The sequence below is a fragment of the Clinocottus analis genome, unplaced genomic scaffold (assembly GCF_023055335.1).
Source record: "Clinocottus analis isolate CAN_PGR_092001 unplaced genomic scaffold, fCliAna1.0.p SCAF_1, whole genome shotgun sequence".
NCBI classification, from domain to species: domain Eukaryota; kingdom Metazoa; phylum Chordata; class Actinopteri; order Perciformes; family Cottidae; genus Clinocottus; species Clinocottus analis.
The window spans coordinates 21185093-21196019 of NW_027175820.1; the positions used below are offsets into that span (position 1 = coordinate 21185093).

At 40.7% G+C, this 10927-nt stretch overlaps 1 protein-coding gene across 1 annotated transcript; it reads right to left on the reverse strand.

Moving 5' to 3' along the window:
- Positions 1 to 6978: 6978 nt before the first annotated feature.
- Positions 6979 to 9480, reverse strand: mibp2 (muscle-specific beta 1 integrin binding protein 2). The gene is made up of 8 exons (XM_068573265.1): positions 9252 to 9480; positions 8515 to 8605; positions 8253 to 8301; positions 7869 to 8058; positions 7708 to 7779; positions 7504 to 7610; positions 7319 to 7413; positions 6979 to 7233 (listed from the first exon to the last, which is right to left on the reverse strand). Exons 1-7 carry the CDS (start codon positions 9275 to 9277, stop codon positions 7328 to 7330), a joined length of 621 nt encoding a protein of 206 aa, XP_068429366.1. The 5' UTR covers positions 9278 to 9480; the 3' UTR covers positions 6979 to 7233; positions 7319 to 7327.
- Between the last annotated feature and the right edge of the window lie 1447 nt (positions 9481 to 10927).

Genomic DNA, 10927 nt, shown 5'->3' on the forward strand with positions numbered 1-10927 from the left:
AGTACATACTTTGTACGAGTAGCTGCAGTACGTTCTAAAAGTAAAAATAAAATAAATGTGATTTGGAACGCAGCAACAGTGGAAACTTCCTCTTTTCAGGCCTCTTGTGCACATTAATGGACTGAACTGTAGTCAGCACTGTAGTAAGCATCTCAGTCCACCAGGTGTCAGCAGAGACCAGAATACATTTTAATCACTGACAAGCGAATGTGATGTGTTTCATGCAAGGCTGAGTTTCTGCTCTACTTCTAAAACATTTCTGCACCAGCTGATTATCTGATTAGCACACAAACAACTTGCAAGAAATATCTGTTTTGCGTGGCGTTGGTTTCAATGAGCACCTGCAGAGTCTCTGTCCTCCATGCATCACACAAACATTTAGGATGCAAACTAGCACTTCACAAACCTCAATCTGCTGTTTTTTTTCACGACATGCTTCTAATTGGGGCCAGATTACCCGATCACTATGGACGCCAGGTAAATGTACAAACTGGGATTAAAGGAGCAGCAGGATTGACTCTCGTGCAAAGTTGGTTCCCAATTCAACCTCAACTTCTCCTTCGTGAAGCTTGAATTGTCACTGAGTTGGGGATTTTTTTCACAAACACTGTCTTTCTTCACACACATTTTCTTTTTCTCACCATTATCACGTACTGGCCATACAAACAGGCGTTTGTTGACAGAAAAGCATACATTCCTCTCTATTCCAGCACAACCATGTGTCTGTCACGCCCCCTCCTATTCACATAAAACTCTAATTTTATACTCACTACTACGGCAGGAAGCTCAGTCAAAACCAACATGGCTTGGCCCACCACCGACCAGCTCTTCTTGGAGCGGAAACGGCACCACAGTGTGGCCATCAAGGGGCCCGGAGCCAGGAGAAGGGCCACCTGATGAAAGCGAGGCAGTGCAGTGGTAACCACATTTTGAATATAGATTTCAGTAGCTTGACTGGTTTTGTTAGACTTTTTTTTTTTTTCTATGGATGTGTAAATACTGCGGTTTCATATATGCAACACAGATTGCTGTTGTTTTTTTATGGAACTGGGTCAGTGTAATGGGCAAAACAAAAATAGAGGTTTTGCTTGGGTCTGTCATGTATGAGGTGAATAAATTCCTGAAGACAAAAACAGAAATCATGTTGGTGTATTATTACTGAATGATGTTATTGAGTTGTTTTGACTAATGTGATAATGTTTATGCAACATTAAATGAACGAATTCCTTTATCGCTGTATTCTAGCGATTAGCTGATTAATATTTATGAATAAAGGGGAGAGAGAGAGAGCAAATAAAGTTTTAGGTCCGATGCAGAAAGAATCTGCGATATGTTGCACCGCCATCTTTCTACAGCAGCCCAGAAAGGACAAACCAAACACTTGCTCTATAGGAGAAACCTTTGCAGGTTTACTTTGCCCAAAAGCCTCTGAAGTTCTCCAACCAGCTTAGAAACAGAGAAGTGAGCAAAGTTTACAGTGTTAACCTCACCACTAGATGCCACCAAGTCCTACACTGCCTAGAAATGGACTTTCAGTCCAACAGACCGCATCATTTACCGGTAGTGTTCTGAATTTTCACACTTTGTAATACTTTACCAACTGAATGTCTAACAGGATCTGCCCATAATTAGTTAATCCTAATTTAATAGGGCTCTGTTTTTCCAGGAGGAGGGGGGCGTATACGAGGCCTCAGAGGTAGACGACTCAGAGAAGCAGTGGTTTCCGAGGCTGAGCCCTACTCCTCCTAACTTGTCTCCACTTTTAGAAACTCGGCCGTCGGGGAAAACACAAACGCCCCCCTTTCCTCAAAACCACAAACGAGTCACAGACATGGAGCAGCAGCAGCGGATGATGATGCTGTGCAGCGGACGGCCTTCCTGTCTAAGTAAACAGAGATCCAGACGGGTGAGGAGTGGGAGGCTGTGGTCGGCTTCAGACTGGCAGCACCAGGCCTCATCCAGACCCACCATAACAGGATATGGTCCTCGGGCCCACACCGAGGATGATTGCATCATGTTATTATTTCCTTTAGGTTTCACCATTTGGTTGCGTGGTCGTCGGCTATTCATGCACACTGTGTGCCATGTGAAGAGCTGGTTTGAAGGCTCTGGAAAACATATCTCTTTGTGGTGTTTCTGACCAAAGTGACAGGGAATGAGGTTACTTTCCCACCTCATGCAGGTCTTATTTAACTACATGCGTACGTCAGGATAAGTGGGCATGGAGAACATTAGTAATTAGGTTTCTGTGACTCAACAGGAAATATTTAAGCATATGTGTGCACTATGTAACCACCACATGTTTTCAAAACAATACTTTTACATGCATTTAGATATGATAGGAAGTAACTAAATATATTAACCAAAGTACAGTTTTGAGATATTTATTTTAGGCTTCTTCTACTTCACATCATTTCAGAAGCAGATATTCTTCGTATTACTCTACAACATGTGACAGTTATTTGTATATTGGTAAAGATTTACTTCACAAAATCACACGTGATCAACCTACAATAATACATAAACTAAATAAAATAGTATATACTGTTGTAGAATAACACGACCTGGTAATAAATAAATAGCTTCATCTTAACATGGGTTGTAAGTACTTTGTGTGAAATTCAGTTTTAAAATGCTGCAAAATTGTTTTCTACTTTTCCCTATTTCCTTTAAATATCTGAAATATCTTGGTTAGATGATAATTGTATCTCTTTGAACTTCAACTATAGAGCCCCAGCTGCCATTTTAAATGAGACGTTGCATTTTACATGTGTAATATGTTGTCTTATGTCCAGTCTGAATCTGGAAAATAACTATTAACCTCAGCTGTATAAAATATTCCACTCTGAAATGTTTTATGAGACTATAACGTGACAAAACATGGAAATATACTAATACTAAAATAGCAACAGTATGCTTGCAATATGATTCAAGGAGGTCCTCAAGTTAGTTTTTTGTGCTTTTGTGTATTTTACAGAACCAAAAAGTTTGTAATAAAGGAAAACCCACCTTTAAACCCTTATGACAGATAGTATGTCAGTTAGTGATGGATGTTCAAACACATTTTCAATCAATTCAAACTAGTTGACACAGAAAGCCTGCAGCTTCCAAAGCTCCTAAATTGCTTTTTATATATTAATGGTTCAGAAAGCTATGTAAACAGTGTGTCTTTTCAATACATTGACCGTGTGATGCTTATGTAACTTTATTTCAGTAAAAACATTGATTACCCTCGACTGAATATTTAAAGTAAAGGATCCAAATACTTCTTCCACCACCTCGGTGCTGCAGCAACACCAGTGAAGTGTGTACAATTTCAGTGTCTCGCGCCATGTGTGGGTTACAGAGGCTCTTGTTGTGTCTGCACTGTGGTCAGACCAGTTCCACTGGTGTAAACACAGACAGCCAGTGACCCACAATGGGTGAAAGGCTGGCCTGACACTAGCCCCACAGGTGCTCCGCTGGCGGCAGTGTGGACTTCGGACCGCCACATTTAAAAAAAAAAAAAAAAAGCCCTCACAACTTCCCTAATCGTCACAAGATGATTTATTGCTGGTTTGGTTTCATAGGCTCCTCTTAGACTGTAGTAAAAGCAGTAAATATAGAAAACAAACTCGTTGGCTGAGGAGGAGGCTTTGAAGAGCAGCGTGGTTGTGGTGGAGAGGAAAAGATGATTTGATTGAATGAATGCGCCCTGTCCTTGTTGTTTTCATTGGTCGGGTAACAGAAGAAAACAGGAGGACATGTGTTAAAGGACTGCATCGCAACGCTGCAAACGAGACAAAGAAATTGTTTTCCAACAAGCGCCCTCAGTCACAGTCACCTCTGCTGCCAGGATGGTTAGTGGTTTCCACGACCGTGTCCTGTCTGAGCCGTGTGAGGTGGAGATGTGATAATCCAAACCTTAACTGTATGCAGTTAGAGGCTTGAAGGGAGGATTTATAGTGTTGTTTGTATGGTCTATTTGAGTCCACCACTGCAGACTGTTGCCTCCTCCTGATTTTTGGAAGCACTGAGGAGAGGTGTGTAGGGGTGACGGAGAGAGAGAGAGACATGCGCAGGCAGACACACATACAGACAGACAGACACTCACATACATAAACAAGATCCAGTAAGAGACAGTACTGCAACTGCATGCCAGTGTGGTGGTCGGTGCGGTTTAGAAACAGCAGAGTTTGTTGTAATCCAGAGGCTACGGGTGTCAGAAGACAAAGTCGAAATTGTGAATTATTGTAATTGGAATACAATGAGTTCTTTTGCGTCTGTAAATTACCCACTTTTTTGATAAAGAACTGTTTTACATTATCATTTCTAGCCGTCCCTCCGAAGACGAGGTAAACTATCGAACTGCAACCATGAACTCTCTTTTTTTCATGGGGGGCCAGCAGCTAGTTGAGGTTACATAACGGCTTATCTCTCACTTTCACATATGACCAGCTCGCACACGTTGTGAAGTAACACCCATTTAGAAATGAGTTAGCTACCCATTGAGGAAATTAACACCATCTCCAAAGGATTTCTGCCATAGAAGTTAAGCATATTATGAGTTACTGATAAAATGTTCAGGCACATGAGGACATTAGCTCACATAAAACCTACTTTTGGACACAAAAAAAATCTGATGTGAATGTTTGTGACCTTGTAAAAATGAACACAACTAAACCTTTCTGCCTTTCAAACGTGTGGTCCAAGATAAAACGATTGTGTTGTTAACGAATGGGGTGAAGTATTTAAGTGTTTGTCCTGCTCGAAACTAAAGTAGAGTGCAGTAAATTCCCAAGATGGCTAGGACTGTAATAGGATCTCCCACTCCCTATCTTTCTCTCTCTCTCTCTCTCGCCCCTGATACATGTGAACGTACTGGTGGTCTGGAGTATGCAAACTTAATCCTACAACAACCCATGACCCATCCAACCGAGGCTTGTACAGTTTTATTGCTGACAGATGAATATGTGTTGCATGAAGCCTCTTGTGACGAGCGGGGAGTTTGAGGCAGATGTGGACAATAATGTGTATGAGGACACACGGCAGGTATGTTGTAATGTACCACAGAGGAACTGGGTGGGGTAAATACTGGAAAGTCATTTAAGGCAACATAAATGCATGAATATGACAATGAAACCTCAATTATAAACTGTAACAAAGTAACTAAAAAGGAAAAAAAAAAGTTTTTTCAAACAGATGTATACTGTCTGCGTGTGTGTCCATGCTGTTGCTGGAGAGACACTAATGTGTCAACAATCACGCAGTTTGTCTGGAAGTAGAGAGACCCAGAGGAGCTGCTTTGTGCTGTGGATAATACAGCAGGCTCTTTTTTTTTGTCAGACCTCCATTTGTCTTGCATGCAGTGTAATATCAACATTTGAGGATTGGTTTATTCCAGAATGAGTCAGTAGAGGGAAAACAGTGGCTGTCAAATGGAAACAACTTTAAACTTGCAATAAGGGATTCAGAACAAATAACTATTTGCTGTAATATCTACCTAAGCAGAGCGTGAATAAGTTGCTCCCCCTCTGTGTGTTGTTATCCGAGTTTCTCCTTGCTTTTGTTACATAGCTGGAACCAATGTGCATATATTTAGTGCATGTTTTTTACATGTGACCGTGGCTCACTGGCTAGCTTGGCTAGCTCACTGGCTAGTGGGGCAGTTAAAGTTGATAAATTTGTCCTGTGTTTCATTCTCAGATAAACCCTGTTAGCTCTAGTTCATACTGTTAGCACCGTTAGCCACAAGTTGCCATGTTGAGAGCCACTGAGGTGCAATCGAAATGCTCCAAATCTAGCATATAGCAGTTTTAAAATACAATGCATCTAAAGTGGTTGTGGTGCGTTTTCAATGGCAGTTAAGTTGAATGACAAACAGAAAACAGTCTTAAACTAAAATTAACACATAACATCGCAAGAATCCTCTTGCAGGGAAAAAAAAAGTACTGTTTGTATGTGGACAGTCCCTCCCTCAACTTACATGGAACTTTGACCTACTTCCATACATGTTTATTATAACATTACATAATGTGTGCTTTAGTGTAGAGTAAAAAAAGTGACGAAAGACCAGCATGAAAGCAATTTGGCCCCGACAAATCCATAACTACTGTGGATGTGAGATTTTACCAGCTGGATGTTTCCATTTAAGGAAAATAAATGCTGTCCCGGCAGAGATGCACACTTGTAATGTATGTGCCCATGCATCAATAAAGCATTGCATAACTGCACCAGTTGGTAAAGTGTCTCTATGCCCACAAACATTTAAATGAGTCTTTAAGTTTAATAACTCCATATTGTGTTTATACACAGAATATTTGTGCCTGCAATAATAGTAACATTAAGCAATGGCACCACAGCTTGACTGGCCAAAAAAAAACAAATTAAGTTGCAATAACCAAGTTGAGCTTAGTTATTGCAGGAAAAAAACTTTTTAAATGCCTTTGCATATGAAACCCATGCTGTAAAGACTATTGCTGCGGGAATGAAAGTGATGAAGTATCAACCCAATGTGTATCAGGCTATTGAAGAATTTGTGGAATACATCAAATGATATACTGCCTGTGACTAACACATGTAGAATAGTAGTAATCAATGAGATATGACATTATGTAAAATGTACGTGACGTAAGACTTATTACACATAATCTTAAGTAAACAATTCTAGTGAAATAGTGCAAGTGCGTCTGAACTTAGATAAGGTTGTGCTCTGGACCTAAGGTCCCGAGGTTCAACCTCGTGATTCCACTTATCACCCAAACCAACTGTTGCTGGTGCTCGAGATAGTGAAAGCTGTCTGTTGACCTTAACTTAGCAGCTGTAAGTGTTGAAATAGGACTACATTTATAAACATCTACAAATTTGGACTTCACACATGCAAAGACTTCTCAAATCTTCTTTTTTTTTGGAGAGAGGGGGGAGGGGGGTCCCACTTTGTACTTCCTTCAGAATAAGAGAGGTCATTCCCCATAAAATAATCAGAAGAGCACAACAGAGTTGGCAGTAGGATTATTTATTGACACAGAAGTGCAACTTTCCTCTGAACATATCCATCAACTCCCTTTTGAGCGTCGGCTGTAACAAAGCAATAAATATGGTTGATATAAAAACATGCCAGCATTTGATGCCATCAGTTAAAACAGTTACAAAAATCGTAGCAGTCAGCAAAATGAGCTGCCAGGTAGAAACTTAAGGCAAGGCGGTGTTCTGCTTGCAGGCTGAGTACATGCTCCTTTCAGCTGATGGTAGAACCTGCAATACACAAGAACGCTAAATAAAAACACACACTCACATTTGGACACAAATTATGAGTCAGGAAAGTCTGATGATTATTTACATTGGTTTGTTAAAGAGACTTCTGGATGTTGTTCAGGATGTCACCGTAGACAAAGTTGAACAGTTGTTCCTTCGACTTGGTTCCATCTAGCTGCACTGTAACAGCAAACACATATGAAATCAATGGGGAAAACTTTTGACTGTAAATGACCGACAAATGATTATTCCAAAATTGTCTCGACTTACAGACGTCAACATCTGATGACTCCATGATGTTCTTGTGTTTCAAATACATTGGCCAGACGTGGCCATCGAAAAGGCCGGGGGGATCTGGCACAGTGTAGTTCCTAGAGCTGCAGAAACACACAACACCAATTACAGAAAGGTAATAAAAAGAGAGCAGACTGTAAACACCAGTTAAGAACAGCGTCTGAACGCTGAGGCACTTACCACCTCCTCTTTTTGCATTCTTCATATGGGATGGAAATAAAGTAACTTTGGTTCAGCGCGTCGATCAAAGGTCTGCATGGGAAGAGACAAATGAATGTCAGCTTACTGGTCCCATTTATTTTACAGTGAGAAACACTCACGTTAGGAGTGCATGTTCTTACTTGTAGGTGTAAAGGAGAAAGCCCTCCACAATAAGGATGTGAGTCTCCTCCTCATCCTTATTGTCAGATTTTGGGACAATCTCAGTATCCAGGGTGTTATTGACGCCATGAGACTTCTCAAACTTCACCGGGTTGTCCAACCATGCATAGATGGTACTCATCATGGCGTCCATGTCGAGGGCAGTAAGGACTGATAGGCAAAAAGGTGGGGAGAAAGGATGAAGGTGAAGGGAGAAACGTATAGAATATTGCAAGGTCAGAAAGCAGTTTTCAACTTTTGTTAAATGTTTTAATCTGCATGCAATCTAGACAAAGGTTACAGCAGCAAACATACAAGACAAGACACACATACACACAAACCCAGTCATAAAAACCCAGGCTTACCATCGTACTGCTTAAAGCCATCGTCACCAACTTCAATCTGATCTTGGGGCTGAAACATACATTGATAAGATGTACCAAGGTACATTCCACTAGAGCTACACTCTGCTATACGGAAGGCTCTGACAGTGTTTTTAACCCACTAGGTCAACGGTATAGAGTAACACAGGCAAGTGTTAACACCCCACCAACTTTTTACTCAGAGCAATCCGCTTTGTTAACTACATCCCACAAGTCAAAATAGGTGCGCGTGCACGAGGCTCACCTTGAAGAAGTCATCCTGATGTACCACACAACAGTTGGGCAGTACCCTGATCAGTCGGTTGGTGAGGGTGGTCTTTCCTCCATTGGTTACGCTGAAGGGAACAAATAATACAAATGCAAATGAATAGTGGTCGATGGGAACCATGAAAAGAAAACAAAAAACGATAAGATGACACATTAATAAATAACGTTTGACATTAGATATTGTATCTGGCACATCCATTTTGAAAGTGCAGTTATGGCCTACAATCAACATGGTAGGTATTGCATGTTAAATATATGCAGTTAAATATTTAAGATTTACTTCTCTCCACAATAAAACAAAGTGTTATACCACAAGCTGCCTGTCGTTCGTAGCGCACATGTTTATTATTTTTATTTTTTTACATTTTATATATTCTTTAGGTTTCGGTATCTAATGTCACATCTAAAGAAAATGGGTGCGTTAAGTGAACAAACAGCGAATTTGCTTATATTATACTATACACAAACACACAAACACGTACATGTGCATGCATGCTCCATTGACAGACTTTGCTCGAAAGTATAATCCTTAGATAAATCAACACCGACATATTTGGTCACTGAACACCAGTACAACAAAAAAGGAAGCGACGGGTGTCATGACCGCGCTCCCCACGTGGCCCGCCTTCTAAGGCCTAGCTGCAGCTCCGGTTAGCCAGCTAGCTTAGTGTTAGCTCAGCGTTAGCTTCCGGTCATTCATCCGTCGGAACTCACCCTCCGATGCCGATGATGTACTTCATGATGTCGGTCGGTTAAAGCTCGGTACGAAAGGAAGTCGCTGAGAGTTCAAAAACGTCAATAAACCGGTTCAGGATCACAGTGATCAGACGGGAAGAAAGCTTAAAAAGAGAAGGTTACAGGAAACGTCAACTACTTAATTCCTCCATGGCACTTAAGTTAAGTGAGTAAGGCGAGAGCAGAGACGAGATGTCACTCGGACGCGGTCTTCCACCGAGAGAGGGCCGTGGGCTAGATGTTGCTTCTACACATGCTGAGGAGAGGCGACGCGATTGGCTATTTAAACACCTCGAGCCGCGCAGATGAACCCGCGACAGCCAATCAGGAGCGAGTGTTACCGCAGCTCCACCCCCACTTCCTCCCTACGCCCACTTCACACCTTGTAATCTTAACCCATGATGTAACCTTTTAGTTTTTATGAAAAAAAAAACATTGAAAATAAAAGTACAAGCACAAGTAAGCAGTGGTACTCCAATATCACATTGAAATACAATGTGAATGCTGTAATGAAGAAGCACTTTCTTAAAAGTAAAAGTTATGCATTCAAAATGATGCTTAATAAGTAAAAGCATAAATATATTCCTTAACCTACCAAGAGTTAAATGCAAAATGGCTTGTTTAAGAAAAATATGTATGATATTATTGGATTATTATCATTTGTGCATCATTTTTTTGCTCACTTTAATGTAATAACAATAATAGTAATAATGATTTTGTACAAATAATGTGAATCTGCAAAGTAACTAAAGCTATCAAAAAAATGCTGTGGTGTAAAAAGTAAAACATGTTCCTCCAAAATGTAGTGGGGTAGAAGTATAAAGTGGATATACACAAGTAAAGTACAAACACCTCAAAATTGTACTTGTAACTTCTGTAACAAATAAAATCTTAACTTTGGGTCATTTATTTAGTATTTATAGTATTATACAATTGTGTTGGTGCCCCTTCTTGAGACGACAAGACTGTTATCCTCTGGACATAAAAAAAAATCACCAAAAAAAAGCAAAAACACTGTGTACAGAGTATTTACAGTTCATTGCTTGAAGCATTTAACGTATACGTAATCGACAGGGCCTCTCTTTACCACCGGGACCTTAACAGACACATGTTAATTATAGGGCAACTTTGCATTAGGAGCATGGTGCCAATGACCTGTCAGGGTTTTCCCCTTATTCATGTTCAATGTCAGGCGATCAGCTGTATATACTCACTTAACAACACACACACGCGCACATGCACGCACACACACACACACACACACACACACACACACACACACACACACACACACACACACACACACACACACACACAATAAGGTGGCCGGTGTTTATGTTGAAAATAGTTCATATTGGTGTCTGAATCAGAGGCACAAATAAAAAAACAAAAAAGACAACAACTCTGAGCCCTCACATTGCTGTGGTGTTTATTTCACCAGCCTGAAGCTGACCTCTCTCTGTTTTGTTTTGTAACTTCCCAACCAACTCCGTGACACAGTTTCCTGAGGTTGCACCTAAATATTACTTATGTTGGGGTTTGCACCCTCGAGAACCTCAGCTATGAGGAGGAAGTCGCCAAGAGAAGTAGAATTCAGCTCAGTTTGTAAGATTTCTATTCATAGCTTCATTTTGCCAATTCGGAGGAGACTTATT

Bases quoted from the DNA above. Each gene is read 5' to 3' on its own strand.
- mibp2 (XM_068573265.1), bottom strand. From the start codon at position 9,277: ATGAAGTACATCATCGGCATCGGAGG. The intron at 7,611-7,707 runs GTAAGTGCCTCA...GTGTTTCTGCAG, and splicing joins GAATGCAAAAAGAGGAGGTG to CTCTAGGAACTACACTGTGC. The intron at 7,414-7,503 runs GTAAGTCGAGAC...TTGCTGTTACAG, and splicing joins GTCATCAGATGTTGACGTCT to TGCAGCTAGATGGAACCAAG.